At 56.4% G+C, this 17,027-nt stretch overlaps 4 protein-coding genes across 4 annotated transcripts; 2 read left to right on the forward strand and 2 right to left on the reverse strand.

The window, feature by feature from the left end:
• Nucleotides 1-26: 26 nt before the first annotated feature.
• On the reverse strand, nt 27-1,631 carry GCG54_00011705 (uncharacterized protein; the record flags this gene model as incomplete). Its single annotated transcript, XM_045411602.1, has 2 exons — nt 27-1,452; nt 1,507-1,631. The coding sequence occupies 2 exons, from the start codon at nt 1,629-1,631 to the stop codon at nt 27-29; spliced, it is 1,551 nt and encodes a 516-aa protein (XP_045256839.1).
• Nucleotides 1,632-2,169: 538 nt separating this feature from the next.
• Nucleotides 2,170-4,036, forward strand: GCG54_00011706 (putative amidase; the record flags this gene model as incomplete). The annotated part of the gene is made up of 8 exons (XM_045411603.1): nt 2,170-2,424; nt 2,479-2,625; nt 2,675-2,691; nt 2,741-2,831; nt 2,881-3,267; nt 3,318-3,441; nt 3,498-3,623; nt 3,678-4,036. The coding sequence occupies 8 exons, from the start codon at nt 2,170-2,172 to the stop codon at nt 4,034-4,036; spliced, it is 1,506 nt and encodes a 501-aa protein (XP_045256840.1).
• Nucleotides 4,037-7,999: 3,963 nt separating this feature from the next.
• GCG54_00011707 (putative transcriptional regulatory protein) lies at nt 8,000-10,849 on the forward strand (the record flags this gene model as incomplete). The annotated part of the gene is made up of 4 exons (XM_045411604.1): nt 8,000-8,115; nt 8,352-9,536; nt 9,708-9,954; nt 10,130-10,849. The coding sequence occupies 4 exons, from the start codon at nt 8,000-8,002 to the stop codon at nt 10,847-10,849; spliced, it is 2,268 nt and encodes a 755-aa protein (XP_045256841.1).
• A 420-nt stretch (nt 10,850-11,269) lies between these two features.
• GCG54_00011708 (L-ornithine N(5)-monooxygenase) lies at nt 11,270-13,044 on the reverse strand (the record flags this gene model as incomplete). Its single annotated transcript, XM_045411605.1, has 2 exons — nt 11,270-11,443; nt 11,494-13,044. The coding sequence occupies 2 exons, from the start codon at nt 13,042-13,044 to the stop codon at nt 11,270-11,272; spliced, it is 1,725 nt and encodes a 574-aa protein (XP_045256842.1).
• Between the last annotated feature and the right edge of the window lie 3,983 nt (nt 13,045-17,027).

Consider the following 17,027-nt stretch of genomic DNA (forward strand, 5'->3'; position numbering starts at 1 on the left):
GATGATCCCTCCCATAATGTCTATAATCAGACGTTGGCGAAGTAGGCATCTGCCTCGCCGCGAACATGATCCGCAAGATCCGAAATATCTTGTGCACCCTTCTGTCCATCTTCGAACATGTACCCGTCGATGAGAGTCGTAGGAACCCACTCGAAGTAGACGTTCTTCACGGTCGCCTGCAGATCGTGACCCCCGAGCGTTTCCTTCTGTGAATAGCTAAGCACCGTCGATGCGGCCTCCTGCAGAGACTCCTCCCTTCTCCAAGAAGCGAAAACCTCCTCGATGTCGTTCTCCTCGCGCAAGGGTGGCTCGTAGGGTAAAATCTTCTCGTTCTCTGCCAGTACCAACACCTTCGCATTGGGGGCGCAGTGCTTGGCTGAGAGCACTGCCGGCAGCGAGCCTGTCTTGTTGCTTGTCGATCCATCCTTCGCAATCAAGTCGGCGCCAATCAATACTAGATCGACTGCCTCGCTGGCAATTGCAGCAGCGGCGTCGGTGTAAATGGACACCTCAACTTTCTTCTCTCGTTCAGCTCCAGATTCCCGCAGGCGGCCAACTAGTCTCGAGGCCATCGAGACCCCTTCAAAAAGTGGGCGTGATTCAAGAATCCTGATGTCGAACTCGGAGCGGAAGCCCAAGATGGCTCTGTGAAGACACTCCAGTATGGTCGAGCTAGACGAGAGAGTGAGTATGCGAATCGGTTTCCCGGAGTCGTGGTTCTCTTGGAGGAAGCCTTTCAGAGACCTCCAGATATCGTCAACCGAATCATCCCTCGATACCGCGTACTGTTGTAACTTTCTGGTTACCGTACCCAAAAACTCCAGAGACACTCCATCGGCCCTCTTCACTTCATCTTCGATGATTGCCAGCGACCTCACGAGCACATTCAGGATCGCAGCACCCATGCTCTCCCGCCCGTTCTTCCACAGATGCCATGCCGCAAGCCTCGCGCTTTTCCACCATCGTTCTAAAGACTCGTCACCCTCTTTGATCAAACTGATGAGGATCTGAAGCGCTTTGCCGGCCAGCTGCCTCGCTCCACTCTCATGGTCCCTCTGCAGGGCCAGCAACCCTTGGTTGAGCATCTCTCCCCTCTTGTCCCCAAGTTCGACCTCGAACCATACCCGACGCAGACTTTCTGCTAGCCGTGGTACGCCTCCAAACTCATAGACATCACGGACCTCATGGGGATCAAACCATTGGAACCCCGTGTGCTCCCAGTCGATCTGGATTCGAGATTCGTCATCTGGGGACTTGAGCCGGAAGGCGAACGGGTAGATGATCCACTCGCGTCCAATCTTCTCGTCGGCGAAGCGGTAGTCCTTGCCCTGGCGCCAGAGCGTGAGATTTGCAGGCGTCAAGCCCGTCTCTTCCTTGATCTCACGCCATGCGGCATGCAGAGGCGACGGGTCTTCCTTATCCACGCTGCCTGATACGGGAGCAAGACGACCTCTGCGGAGGCCACTCAGTATCCGATCATCTCATGGCATGACAATAGAAACTCACTGGTACGTCCGCACCTTATCGCTCCGTCGGAACAGGGCGACCTGAGAACCGCCGTCTGGAGGAAACTTGAAGATGAAAGACGAGACGACGGTGCGGCGGGTCATGGGCTTTGCCTCTGAATCCATCTCTTCGGGTTGATTTCTCTACGCTTCTTGCTTCCGTTTGGGTCGGTGTCTTTGATCCAAGGGCCCTAGCGTGTTTGAAGCATGGTTGATGCTATTGCGCCGCGTGGTTTCCCGGCCGAGCTGGCTGACGTATGAGGTCATCATCAGAAAATACTCGGCCGGTCGGGAACTGATGCTGTATGGCCAGGCGGTGCCAGCTGAGCGCCAGTCTAGGCCCCCGCGTCACTCATACAAGGTCCGGATGAACTCCCATGTGATAGCCACCCAAGCTTCAGGAATGAAGCTTGGTGATCTTTCTAATCATAATTGCTGACGTTGGAAAGTAGGCTGCTGCTTATCAATGGATTAGGCAGATGGATCAAGGGTTGAAAGCGGCCCACACATCGCTGTAGCCTCTCATCCAAATGAGGGGCATCAATGACAAAAGTTCCTGTAGCATGCCGCAACTTAGAACATACTGCCCATATGTCGACGTCTTGAAAGAACCTGAAATCAGAAGAAAAACGCCCATCGAAGCTCCATGAGCCTTCTTTTCAATATGGCTCTACCTGCAACCCCGCTCAAGTTTTCCACCGCCTTGAGCCTCCAAGAGAAGCTCGTGTCCGGTTCACTTACGAGCCGGCAGCTGATTGAGGCTTGTCTACAACAGATTGAAAGCCATAATGGAGTCTTGAATGCCTTGATAAGCGTATGCCCTGAACATAATGCTCTGATCAGGGCCGACGATCTTGACAAGGAGAGACGAGAGGGATATGTTAGGAGTAGACTGCATGGGATACCTGTCGTGGTCAAGGTGAGATGGCCGAAAACGTTCTTATAGAGATTGAGATGACTGATGCATATATAGGATACATTCATTACCCATAAGGACCTGGGATTGCCTACAACTGCTGGCGCCCATGCTTTCGCGTCGATGACAGCACTCAAGAATGCCTCCCTGATCGAGAAACTGCTTCACGCTGGTCTCATCATCATTGGGAAAGGCAACATGACAGTAAGCGAAGCCGAATACAGGAAAGAACCCTTATACTGACAGCCTGTAGGAGTTCTGTGGTCTCAAGTACTTTGCTTTGCCCCCTCATGATGCCGCCAACTGCTAACGGACGCAGATCCAACGATACACCGGTGGGGTGGAGCGCGTTTGGTGGCCAGACGAAGTCACCATACCGCCGTGATGACCTTTCTGAAGACGAACAACCAGTAAGTGGGAGTCATAGGTGCGAAGTAAGCAAGGGCTGACTTGTGAAAGATCGCTGGGGGTTCTTCATCGGGGTCGGCGGTATCCATCGCATCCGGCTTCTGTCCTTTGGCTATCGGCACGGAGACAAGCGGTTCAACTGTGTACCCAGCAAGTCTTTCGGGACTGTATGCCCTGAAGCTCACGCCAGGCTTGATACCGACGGATGGGGTCTTCAAGTTGAGCTCCAGCTTCGACGGCATCGGACTGATGGCCAGGGATCCGCGTGATTTGGCGGCGCTCGCTGAGATACTGGTAGGTATTCAGACCGACAGCCCGCTTGTCAACCTCCCGACCTTCGAGGTCAGCTGCAGCTGGGAAGGACTTTCGGTAGGTATTGCCGACGTTCTCTGGGGCATACACGAGACTGGGACGGACAAATGGGGCCACCCCCATGTGGTAGGTTCTCTCATATCATCCGCCCGTCCTGAGATTGACATTTGCTTCAGCGAGCTTCTTGGAAGGACGCAGTGGACAGGATGTGTGGTGCTGGAGCCCGCGTCGTGTATCCTATCGATCTGCCAGCCTACGATACGGTTACCCACGACAAGCAGACGCTTCACACCATCGCTTGTGAGTTGCTCTGAAGCCATCTCGATATCTTGCTCGCAGTCATGCTCACATCACAGACCATGAGTTCCCGTCTCAAGTGAAGGAGTTCGCCGGTAATTTCGACCCCGAGACCGGAGATGTTAGAACTCTCGGGGACATCATTGCCTGGAACAAGGACCATGCAGATGAAGCCTTGCCTCCGCGTGAGTGTTGCCACTGCAAAGAGGGATCAAGCCATCGTGCTAACGAGATGGCAGCCCATACAACGCAGACAGAGCTCGAGGCAGCTCTAGTCGCGGCAACGGCCATGACGGAAGACGAGCACCAGGCAGCCGTCTCTGAGATTCGACGGCTCGCAGGCATTGACGGACTAGGGAGGGCCATGCGAGAAGCACAAGTGGACGTCATTGTGTCGGCTTCGGACTCCATCGTCGTCGGCTTCGCGGGGGCCGCAGGGTGGCCGATCGCGACCGTTCCTCTGGGGAACCTCGAGACCAATGGACAGCCTTTCGGACTCTTCGTAATCGCACCCGAGGGGAGGGAGGACTTGTTATTCAGGTTTATGGGTGCATTCTACGCAACATTCCCGGCTATCGAGAAGCCTGCAGAATTCTGAGATGAGTCGAGTCGAAATCGGTTGGTATAAGAACTGTTGAAGGAATTGCAGACATCGAAGATGGGCAGACGCACGACAAAACAACAAGTAAGCTTCCAAGAACGTACATATCCCGACTCGAGGACCTCTGGTTGATTAACTTCTTGCTCGGGTGTGAAGCGAAGACAAATGCCACTGTTCTCCCATAGAAGCCAGGTAGATGTTCCAATGTTGAACACCAAATCAGTCCCTGTCAGGCTGTCCCAAGTTCATAATGCGCCAGCGCTTGACTGTCTAGCGATGGAAATATCATGCAAGCTGGCGACGACTATGCAGCAAACTTGGCGGAGACAGCATGACCCATCGACGTCGGCCAATGAGTCCAGGGTGGATGCTTCGACAGCTCATGGTAATGTGCGCAAAGATGCTGATGCAGCAGCCCTCCAGGTCCCGACGATAGCGATCCCAGAGCATCGGGCTCATACGTCGACATATGACGGAAGAGGATAGGCAGTCTGAGGGAAGTTATAGATGGCACGCAAGGGTTCTAGACGTTGCATCTTCACCTGGTGCCGTTATGATTCACTCCGAGGCAGAACTGTTAATAGAAAATAGCGCTGACGTGTCACTTTCAACAGGGTTTCCGGCCGCACCGTCTAGATCAACAGCTTCACCAACGCTTTCTGGACCACACGAATGATCTTCATGTCGCACACTAAGCCAGCACTCGCTCATCCATCTGGTGAGCTGGTGTAGCTACTAGTCAATTCGTGCAACCTGGAGAAGAAAACGCGAAATACTCTCGCAGCTGTGGGCATGAGAGGCTACTCGGCCTTTCATTCTGCACTGTAAAAGTCAAGCTTAGGAGGGTCCTCATTCGCGCATCGGCACAGGCTTCGATCGACTTGCCTTTAGGAGTTTGTCGGGAAAGCTCCTACAAGCATGGTGTATAATCACCAGAACAGCCCTCTGCGATCAAGACAAGCGGGAAGGTCGCGTCCGAGAACCTCGGTCTCGCCTGGAAGCCATGGTCCATTAATGCCCTTGCGTTGGAGCTTGGTGCTGAGCTGTATTTCAGCTCCCCGCTGAGAGGGTGCTTATCTTGATGACGGAACGGAATTCCGTTGGCTGTGAGTGGCTACTGGTGGTCCTCGGGAGCTATGCGTTGACTGAGACTCAGTTGGATAATTAGCAGATCGGAGCACGAGAAAATGCCCAAGAAGCAGGGTAGCATCAGACGCAACTGTGGTCAGAGCGAGGTCAGCTTGGACGCTTGGCTCGCCGCCTGAGGAAGTGATCCGTCCCGCCTGCCACAGCCTGCCACAGCCTGCAGCTGGTTCATGTTGGCGGCTGATGTGCTCCCATCATCGGGTGTGATACCCCTCTTGGTGAGTTTGATGTTCAGCAGGCAGCCTGGCGAACTGGTTCGACTGGTTCGAATTTTTCCATGCGCAAGAGGGACGGACCGGAGCATTTCCTGCGCGGGCAGCAGCAACGATTTGTGTATCATGTATCATGTGCGTGCGTCTCTGTGTCTGTGTCTCTGAGACTGAGGAATATGAGATGACTAGAGACCAGAAACTGGGAGGCGATTGAGCTGGTAGGATATCTCTCCTTTTTTGTTTGAGAAGCCTGCCAAAGCTGGCGATGGCTTCTCCAATCACTCTTTCCTTTTTCCCCCTTCAATTTGTCACGGTTGCAGTTGAGAGTTTTGCCTATCTGGCGTGGTCAGGACATCCCTGAGAGTTTGCAGCGGCATCACGCACGCTAAGCGAGGAAACCAACTCGTGTGCCTCCCAACAGACAGCCCGTGGAGTCGTGTGCGAAAGGCACGAAGAGTAGACGCCTGGGCAGGGAGAGGGATCGACAACGGCGCAAAGCACAGCGGACATGCAAGTGTACCATGCTGAAGGTCAGCAGGCACAACATCTTCTCCACCGACCCGAGGCGCAATCGGCCGAAGGTTCCAGGGAGTTGCTGCCGGTCAGACAGGATTGACAGGACGGCCTGAGTCTGGAGCGTCACTAGTGTGTCTCTTCCCGCGTAAGCGAGCGTTCGTGTCTGGCCTGTCTGGGTAGCGTAGCCGTAGCCGCTGAGGAGGGCGGTTGGGCGGCAGCAGCACGGAGGGGAGGGCAAGGGAGGGCATGAGAAGGCAACCAATTGCTGGCACCTGCGGCGAGCTATGGCCTTCGGGATTGTCAGACAGAAAGTCGGAAAGAAGTGGAAACATGAGGTGAAGATGCTGCCATTCGCAACGAGCCCTCCCACCATCCGTTGCACGTGGACTCGGTGGATGATGAATGGTGGCTGGGCGGACGAGAAGAGGACAACTGACTGACTCTGACTCTGACTGGGCGGGAAGAGGGAGAACGAGGAAGCAGATTACCCGCCGACAGAGGAGAGAGGAGAGGAGAGCAGAGGAACAGGCGACGTAAGACGGTGAAGATGGGACGTTTGTGGCGGAGTTCTAGCGAGGTTCGGGGCTTCCATTTTCATGTTCCATTCCGTTTTCCTGGACGCTGGTTTGCTGACTCTGGGGAACCGTTCGGGTACGTTAGGCATTGCAGACGCACGCATACGGATACAGATACTACCTACTCAGCATCCGTACTTCTCACTGCATAGCAAGTAAGGTCTGTAAAGTACCGTACCTTACCTTGCCTTCAGAAGTTAAGGTGGCATGTGTCGTGTCCCAATCATGCCAGCTCCCAGGGGTTTGAATCAATCAACAACGGTCAGCGGCCCCCGAATCCGCCTTGGGGTATCCTTCCATGACCGGGGTCGTTTATTGAGCGCGTCCCCTCCCTTTGGATGGATGTGTCCGTACGGTCTGGTGGGTGTTTGGTGTTTGGTGTATGGTGTTTGTTTGTGATTCACCGAGCGAGGCTTGCAGGCTCAGCATGCATGTTGCAGCGCAGCAGCAGCAGGCTCTTCATTCACCACTTACCCATGGATGGGCGATATGCAGTAAGCACACCGCAGACCCGACATTGGACACGACGACCCGGGCCGCAGTCGAGGAAAAAAAAAAGGCATGCAGTCTGCCTTGCGGTGGTTCTGTTGTGGCATAGCTCCGGCCCCCAAAGGAAACGTGAAGGCGAGGCACGGGAGGGCAAGGGAAGCTCGTGTTAGTGCACCGCCGCTGGCCGTTAGCATATCGCATACAAACCACATGAGGAGGCCTAACACGGAGTATCTTCCGACCCCCCAATCCCCAATCCCACGTTGCCTCACCCCCCTGAACCTAGGTGACCATTTTCCAACGGCCCCCAGTGTTTCCTATTTTTTTTTTTTTTTTTTCTTCTGCTGCTAATGCTGCTGGCTGGACTGGCGGTGCTGACCGTGCCGCTGGCGCTCCCGTCGCGACAAGGAAACGGACACTCTCAAAATCTCAAATCTCCACGCCATGCCCACCACCAATCTTTCCCCCGGAACAGCTTTTTGTTGCAAGCGACCGAATCTGTCCGGTACCCTTCTGACGTCCCACACAGCCAGCCAGAACTCAGCGACTAGGGCAGGAGGACAAACGACGACGGCGACAACAGCAGCAGCAACAGCAGCGACAACGACTACGGCAACGTTGGAACTGTAGTACAGGTGTCTACTGTGCTACTGTGAGAGAGATACCTCGGCGATTCATAGAGCCGTCCATCTCGGCGTCAAATCCTTCCTCAGCGGATCCCAACAAGCGAGATAGAGCAGAGCAGAACAGAACAGCCGCCGTACGAACCAACACCAACGCCCACTGGCGACGACGACGACGACGACGACAACGCCGACGCCGACATCTTCGACAACCAACGCAGCGACGTGGCTGGCTCGCACCATTAAACACCGACACCGACAACCACCAAATTCAGTGCCAACACCGCAGCTTCTTCAGTCCATCTCACTCACTTCCTCTCATCCATCAGGGTCGCCTTCACTTCCGTGCACGAGGCCCGGCGACGGTGACATGCGGCCTCACTATCCCGCGTCACCAGGATGCAGCAGCACCAGCAGCAACAGACGGAAACCCCAAGCCGTGGATCTTCCCGTTTGCCTGTCAACCCGCGACGACACAAGGTAGCCCCGGAGCAGAGAAAACGCGTCGCCACAGCGTAAGTTTGTTCCATGCTCCCTCCCATGCTCCCTCTCTCCTTGCCTTGCAAGCTCTTGTCTCTTGTCTCTCGTCTCAGCCTTCCTGTCGTCTCCTGGCGCCTTGTCTCATCGGCGCATCTCATTGGTCTGCCGTCTCACCCTCACACTCCATCTCACTCATACTCACACTCACTTTCACTCTTACTCAATACCCCCTTCACTGTCCACATGATTTGTTTACGAACTCTATCTACAGATGCAACAGCTGCAACGTCCGCCGCATCAAATGCTCTGGCGAGAGGCCGTGCCGCCAGTGCCGCGGCTCGTCCCGGGATTGCGTCTATCCAGCCCCTATCGAGAAAATCACCGTCTCGCGTAATGAGCTGGATGACCTTCGGCGGAAATGCGACGCCTTGGAACGGGCCCTGCAGACAAAGGTTCCCGACGCCGCCGAGAGACAGCAGCTTGTAGCGCAAGAAGGTGGCGACCCGACCGGCTCCCGCGCCGGTTCCAGCTCATCCTTCACTCCGCCGCAGTCGTACACACAGCAGCAGCAGCCGGCTCAGCTCTACCGGGACGAGGCCGCAGCCAACGATGCGGAGGCCGAGACCGCCGGCCGAATGTTGTCTGACCCGGACGGAAGATCCCGCTTTCTCGGCGAGACCTCCGGCGCCACCTTTCTCGACTATCTCAAGGAGTTCATGTCCACCGTATTCCCGCTGGCCTTCAACAAGCCCTGGCTGTCGCCGTCTGCCAACAACGGCTCAACCTTCTTGGCATCCCTCGGTCGCTACCAGACATACGACTCCCGCCCAATATACGAAATGTCAAATGTCGATCCGCTTGTTCTGCCGCCCCGCTCCGACATGACGGTCATGCTCGAGGACCTCCGCTACTTCATCCAGGACGGCAACGGCACATTTCCCTGCGGCGGCATCTACTGGTGGGGCGATCTCGGCTCCGTCCCCGTCGACCCGAATCCTGCCTCCTTTCCACCAGGCACCTCCCGCCAGGAGATGCTGGACAAGTACCGTCACCTGGCCTTCTATCATACCGCCTTTGCTGTCGCCTGCCAGGCCAACACGATGCCTAACCGCATGCCTAAGCCCGAAGATCTGAGCCAGATCCTCTTCTCCCGTGCACGTGGCCTCCTCGGCAACCCTCTCGACATCACCAGCTGGACCATCAGCGACGTGGCTGTTCTGGCCCTCATGGGCTTCTACCTCATCGAGATGAACCGCCGCGATGCTGCATACATGTACGTGAGCAACGCCATGCACATCTCCATGATGCACGGCGCTCACCGTGGCTGGGTTGACGAGCGCGGCAAACGAGTCTTTTGGACGCTGTACATCTTGGACCGCTGGCTGAGCTGTCTAATGGGCCGTCCGCCGACCATCATGGATGATGCAGTCCGCGTCCCCCTACCGAATGATGCCCCGTAAGTCTGAACCGAACGCCCACCCTCCTTTGCCCCTCCCCTCCTCCTCTTTCCTCGCTCCCTCCCTGCCCCGGCAGTCCGACGGGCACGCCTCCGATGACGGCCCAGCTCCGACCAACGAACGAGAACCATGTCTAACAAGACCGCCACCGCGCGCTTTCACCCATGCAGTTCCCTCCCCCCTGCAGCCGGCCTCCGAGCCCACGTCCAGCTGGCCCGCATTTCGGGCCACATCGTGTGCAACACGTATAAGGTCGCCCCCTACGACCACCAACCCGGCGGCGCGGCGCGGCATGTCGAGCGAGCGCTGCAGATGCTCGAAACCTGGCTCTCCCAGCTACCCCCTACCCTGCAGATGCCAGCCGACTACAGAAGTACCGATCCCGCATGCTGTCTCCTGCATATGGGATACAATCAGGTAAGCTTGTTTCTATCCCGCTCAATGCCCCTCCCTTCCTCGCTTCCCTCGACTCGGGTTCGGCGCATGTTACGTTCCCTCCTCTCCTCTTGTCGTCGTCTACCCCCCTCCCCAAAGGGGAATACGAAGAGACCAAACGGAAAACTCGCTAACCGGGGTCGTCGTTCGAAAATAGCACCTCATCCTGCTGCTGCGGCCCATCTTCTTCGTAGCCGTCAAGAAGGCCTTTGCCGAGCGCTACATCACGACCGGCGGCCGCTGGAACATCGAGCACCACGCCGCCCGAATCCGCCAGTGCTCCGACGCCGCCCACCGCAACCTGCTCCTCGCCCGCTGGCTCCTCGACCTCACCAACCGCACCCGAAAACTCCTGCAGGCCGGCCTGCACTACGTCTTCAACGCCGCCATCATCCTCATGCTCGAGGAGCTGCTGCCCCCGCCGCAGCAGGAGCCGCCCCCGTCCCCGTCCGCCGAGTCCGACGACGTCAACTTTGCGATTGACATCTTCGACGAGGAGACCAAGACGGGCAGCAACTACGCCCGCGACTGCGCGACCGTCCTCAAGGACCTGAGGTCGCTCATCCAGCGTCTCCGGCTGGCGCCCCAAGGCGTCGTCGCCGCGTCTGGTGGCGCTGTTGCTGCTGCTGCTGCTCGTGGTGTGGTAGGGGGCCCCGGTGGTCTCGCGCCCGAGGATGTGGCGATGAGCAACACCAGCAGCAGCAGCACCCCGACGTCTGCAGGCCCACGGGACTACCATCTCCATCTGAACCATCACCAGCAGCCGCTGCAGCAGCAGACGTTCCCGAATGAGGGCGATGCGGTCTATCAGGAGTTGATGACCTGGGTGGACAACAACGAATTGCAAGTATACAGTAATAATAGCTATCTCCCATGACCGAGAGGGTCCAAGATACAATAAAGTTCAAACGTTCCTAGACAAGTCAAACGTTTGTGACGATCTTCTCTTTCGTGTTTTTCATCCACACTCAATAGCGTGTGGCTGAAGGCATGCACAAAACCGCAACTTGAACAGTCCAAATATTTTGATAGTCTTTTTTTCGAGTATGAAAGAGACGAAATGAATATTAACTCCGCGCCATGTCTTTTTCAGCCCGACTTTGAAATACGTTAAAAAGAGATGTTCGTCAGCACATCATCCCATGTCCCAATAGATCCCATACAGTAAGCCGTCTCTTCTTCCCTCCTCTTTCGTCTCTCATTCTATCACAGCTAATGCAATACATTCTCTAACAAGATGGGGTGGTAGGAAACAGAACACCGGGAAAACAAAACACAACCAAATTGGCATCTCCCTCTAGTTGGAAACGGCCTTGGCCTTGGGAGTCGAGAAAATAGAGTCGACGATCTCGGATGATCGGACAGAAAGAATAGACAAAAGGGTATCACTCAGCTGTTGAGAAGTCGTCAGCAAAAACGCGTTCGTCATAAATGTGGGGGGAAGGTTCTTATCCGGAATGAGGGGGAGGGACTGATAGTGAGACGAGGATTTAAAAAAAAAAAAAAAAAAAAAAAACTTACTCCGTGGGTCATTTCATTGCATCCCTGCAGGTAAACACCAGCCTCCGGCGCCACGGTGCCCGGGGCGAAACGCACGCGGTAGTCGCGGCCGACCTCGAGCTTCCTTGAGCCGGCGGTGGCGTCGCCCTCGGAAATCTCCCAGCCGTCGACGATCTCGCGGTCGGCGGAGTTGGACGCCGGGGTGAGCTCGGGCAGCATGCTCCAGGTGTCGCGGAGCATGTCGATGTGGGCGCTGCGCTGGTAGCCGGTGGCGGCCACGATGAGGTCGACGTCGAGGATCTCATCGCCGGGCAGCTGGCTGACGAAGCCGTCCTCGAGGCCGTCGCCGCTGTGCTCGATGCTGCGGACGTGGATCTGCAGGCGCTCAGTCTCCTTGCTCTCGTTGACCTGGACGATGTTGCGGCCGAAGAGCATGCGGTGGGGCCACTTGCGCTCGTCGACGCCGAGGAGGCGCTTCTGGTGGTAGAGCATCTCGTACAGGTGGTCGATGAGCTGGAGGCGGACGACGCCGTAGTTGGTGGCCTTGGCCTCCTTGATGAGGGAGCGGCGGTAGGCTTGCGACTTGGGGTGCAGCTCGTCGACATAGCTGGGGTTGAAGATGGAGTTGACGAACGGCGAGTCGTCGGCGGGCTTGAGGAAGTTGCTGCGCATGACCATCCACGTCTTGGAGTTGGGGTACGCGCGGTGAATGTCGCGGAAGATCTCGGCGGCGGACTGACCGGCGCCGATGACGGCGACGCGGTAGGGGCGGGAGTTGTCCTTGAGGATCTGGGGCACGAGCTGGGCGTACTGGGAGGAGTGGATGATCTTGGGGTGCTTGGCGGGGAGCACCTTGGGGATGTTGGCCTGGCCGCCGTTGGCGATGAGGACATTGCGGGTGCGGTAGGATGAGACCTGGCCGGTCTTGACGTTGCGGGACTTGACGGTCCACACCTTAACGCCGCCCTCGGTCGCCGGGTCGGGAGAGACGGAGACGACCTCGCGGCCGTACTCGACGACGTCGTTGAAGTGGGAGGCACACCAGCGGAGGTAGTCCTCGTACTCGGCGCGGGCGGGGAGGAAGGTGTCGAGGTTGGTGAACTCAACGAGGCGGTTGTTGCAGTGGAGGTAGTTGAGGAAGGTGAACTGAGAGCGGGGGTTGCGGAGGGAGGCCATGTCCTTGATGAAGGAGATCTGCATCTTGGCGCCGGACAGGAGCATGCCCGGGTGCCAGGCGAAAGCGGGCTGCTTCTCGAGGAAGAGGACCTTGGGAGAGGCGCTGCCGGTGAGCTGGCGGCCGGCCTCCTGGGCGTCGTTGATGGAGACGGCGACGGCCAGGGAGGCCGGGCCGAAGCCGCAGCAGATGAGGTCGTGGATCTCGCTGGGGTCGGTAGGGAGCAGGTAGGGGGACTGCTTGATGCTCTGGATGCCGTTGGAGTGGCCGTTTACGCCGTTGCCGTTCTGGTGGACAGCTCCGTTTCCATTGGCAAAGGCATTGCCGTTGCCGTTGTATTGAGAGAAGCCGCTACCGGCGTCGGAGCCGTTGGTCGGCGAGTCGCAGTGAGGAGACATGGTGGGGGTGTTGAATTTTGTGAGGAGGGGTATGTGACTTGAGAGTATGAGTGTATGTGTGTGTGAGTGACGAGGGTCACAAGTGAGTGTGCGTTTGTATATGTGTCGCGCGCGCGGGGCGGTTAATAGGTAATTCACAGTCTCAACGGTCGAAACGCGCAGATTATATGCCAATGCCGGAAAGTCTGAGAGGGCAGACCGGTCGCTTTAAGATGTCAGCTTCATGGCTCTGGGAAAGCTCATTGTCGCTTTGCTCGGGGAGTGGGAGCATCAACTGACCTTGATTCCGTTACTTTTTTAGACGGTCGAAAAAAGACGACGCCCGGTGCGAAAGTGGGATGCGGGTGCGAAAGTGCGGGGGGGGTGTACTACTTTTTTTCCGCCGGTTTTTCCCTTGTGATTGTTGCTGCTGCAGATTTCAAGCCACACTGTTCGTCATCGACTTGCAATAAGTGGCGCTTTTAGGGGCAGATTCAGGGTCCTTGTTCTTGGAGCGAGAGGTATGGAAGAAGCCGCAGGTTGTTGAAGATGCGGATCTGAAAGGTAAGGAGGAGGACGGAGGAAGAAGTGTGAGTTGAAGAGACGCAACAAGAACAGGAAACTGATCGGAGGTGGAGGGGCATCGAGGGGCTAATATGTAGAGACGGATGGAGGCCGATGGCAACCTCCATCTGTTGCGGCGACGTGATCGACCGAACCCAAACGAACAGACGAACAGCTGCTGGACCCTCGTCCCTCGTCCTCGGAGCTGTCGACACGACGTTGCTCTGATGGGTACGGGTACACATTGTACGGCCAAGTACATTGTGGTGGTGTTTTGCAACGTACACGCCCGTCGAGCCCGTCGAGTTCACGCCCTCTCTGACCCAAACCTGGGATCGCGACTGGGGACTGCGACTGGAACTACACACATTTGGAGGAGTCTACTCAAATTGCAACATTCGGTTCTTCGTTCAAATGGGGCAACGTCGATGCTGCGATCCTGTCATTCTGCCGGACAACGCCTGCGGCCCTGCACCTGAACCCTTGCAAGCAGCTGGTCTTGGAGGGGGCAGTGAGTAGTACATACTCGTACATGGACTACAGAGACCTGGGCGAGGTATTACCACTTGGTGTATTTTGAGCAGGTAGGTAGGTATTCGCGTAGCGCCAGCTCGGCTCAAAGCAAGAGGCCATCCACAACGGAAGCCTTTCCACATCCAGGGGTCGGGGCCAGGGACAGAGTCGCAACGGGCTGACTCCAGAGATGGGCTCGCTAGTAGGGGACGCCCTGGGAGGACTGGGTCTGGGTCCAAGGCTGGGAATGGGAATGGATGGAGACCGACTGGGGCCTCCTTTTTTTTTTTCTTGTCTGGCTGGGGCCATACGACTCTGTACCAGCAGTAAGTAAGCCCGTGGCTCTGAGGTACATGAAGCTGTGGGCGTGCTGTGTATGTGTTTGGTGTGGTGGTGTAAGTACACACGGAAATCCGCTCCTCGGTTGACGGAGAAGAATGTTGCAGTGAGCCATCGATGAGGCAAATAAGGAAGAAAATAGAGTGAGTGATTGACAAGAAAAAGGTGTGGTGCCTGGGCCTGTAGCATCAACGGCGAGCGGCGGTCGCAGGACTTGGCATCTCGCTTTGCATGTGCCGGGCCACAGGAGTGGAGCGGACGGGAGGGATGGACCGGAGGCACAGAAGACAATTTTTTAAAGAGGAAAAAAAAGTCGCCCAGGGCGCGGACGACTGACGAACAGTTTGCCCAACGCGGGGGTGCGGATGGCCCATGGGAAGGAGATTTAGACTGGACCCTGATGCCCTTTCTCTCTGCCGCGCCTGTGTTGGTGAGGCGCAGCGTTGTTAGGCTTGAATTAAGATCATCTGCCTTGCAGTCCTGTCTCGGTAGTATGTGACTAGATGCTGGGCTTGGCGATGGTTATGATGAGATGGCTTGCACCTGTTTAATGCCGCCGTTTCTGGACCCTTGGCTGAGGCCAGTGAGACTGTTCGACGAAGCAGGCGAAGGATCGGACTGCAGACGAATGGAATGTTCGGCCATGTTAACTGTCCGCGTCAAGAAAGCCAAAGCCGTCGGTTTACGAGGACTTTTCCCGACATTTCCAAGACAATGCAGATCAATGGTGCTAGCCGGCCCACTCCGAATTGGTCGCGATGCAGAAATCGGACGGAACCAGATGCAGGAGGAGAAGACGATGTGGGAAGGGCAGTAGAATAAAAAGAGATGGTGCAGGGAGGGAGGGGTGAGACGAGAAGCCGCAACCAGACATGACAGGAAAATTTCATGAGAAAAAAAAAAGAATTGTCGACGATGAACGGTTTGCACGAGGGGTGGAGTTGGGTGGGAGGGGTCATGATGCGATTTCGGGGTTATCTTCGGATCTGATAAGATCAAATCTTTCAATCTCGTCCAGCGCCCCGGGGCTAGCGATGAGAAACCGAACGAGCCACGAGCTGATCGAGGGCGCACAACCTCGACGCTAATGCTCCTCGGGTCGGTGTCTGTGTCAGGTACAAGTACCTACGTATTCGTACACTAAAACAGCCGGGATCATCAGCGGGCGAGCGAGTCGAGTCGCGGCGGATGAGTCGTTGCTGTTTCGGTTGTGCTGGTGTACGGATACCTTGGTCGACGATACTTGTGCGAGGTTTTGGTGTCGAGGAACTTGGCGGACCCGAACAAACGATGCAGAAAGCCAAGCGGCAGGCGGCAGGTCGCGTCTCAGAGTCGCATAAGGTACGAAGTATCCGCAGGTAGCCTGCTGGCAGAGTGCCTGACTGCAGTGAATAAGAGGAGCCAGCACTGGGCAGAGGTCGGCTTGACGGCGGTGCGATGGTGGGAAGAACCGGGGCAGTTGCGATATGCGATGGAATGCGATGTGGAGGCGGTAGGATCACTAAGAAACATGAGTCGAGACAGGCGCAGAGCTTGCTCCGAGAGCGGGCAAAAGGACCAGGGGCGCACGAAGAGACCTCGGGACTGGGAGCCAAAGAGCCAGGGGTGGGCGTGGGCGGGTGGGTGACATTGTGCCATCATCAGCGATGACTGGCAGGTCAGTGGCCACTCTCTCCGACCCGAAAGGCTCTAGTGCCGTCGAGGAGGTACCTGTTTTTTTCTTCACAGGGAGAGAAAATGGTGTAGGGCACACCATGATGCGTCAGGTAGTCGTGGTAGTGTATCTGTAGGTAGCAGCATGGTGGGATTGGCCGTGACCAGGTTCGGTCGTAGGTGCACAGCATGTATGCGGACTTGTGCTGCATTTCGCCCCCGCTAAAGATGATGTGGTGAGGATCTAATCTGACAAGATGGATCAGATAATCAAGTACTTTTGTATGTACTGCTTGGGGTGGAGGGAAGTACCTTGTCCCGCATCTGGCGCAGTGGTGGTGTTCTTTCTTTGATCCGAGCGACAAAGCTGTCTCGCGTCCTCTCATCGGGTACCCGACCAGACCGACCGGAGACCGGACGGCAGTGAGTGCCGGCTCCGTAGGCTGGGCCGGGATAGAGTGCGAAGCAATATGAAAGATCCTGTCATGCCGGACCTGGGTCGTTCGGTGAGGACATGTCTTCAGACGACGAGATGGAGACTGGGCCGGCGGAGGAGAGACCAGATGGCAGGGGCGCTCTCAGAGCAACATCCAGAATTGGCATTCGTCGCCCGATGGCCCGTCGGAGTTTGGAGGGGTGGGTAGGAGGACTCCATCGCTGTCGGTCGGTAAGGTATGTACAATACGACCCCTAAATGTTTGTTACCCTCCATACCAGCAAAGTGCTCCGCCAAAATCGACGCTCTCCACAGAATTACTCAGCATAGATTCTCCATTCGCCATCAGACCTTGACCAGTAATATGCACTTACTAGGGCAAAGTACCACGCTTACACTCTTTCAGGGGGTATATTGTACGGCTCATGATGGAAGTATTCTGGAGACGGATGAAGTTGCAATGGAGCCTCTGCGCGAATTTCGGTAGGTGTGTCTCTGG

The sequence above is a fragment of the Colletotrichum gloeosporioides genome, assembly GCF_011800055.1.
Source record: "Colletotrichum gloeosporioides strain Lc1 chromosome Unknown consensus_110, whole genome shotgun sequence".
Taxonomy (NCBI): domain Eukaryota; kingdom Fungi; phylum Ascomycota; class Sordariomycetes; order Glomerellales; family Glomerellaceae; genus Colletotrichum; species Colletotrichum gloeosporioides.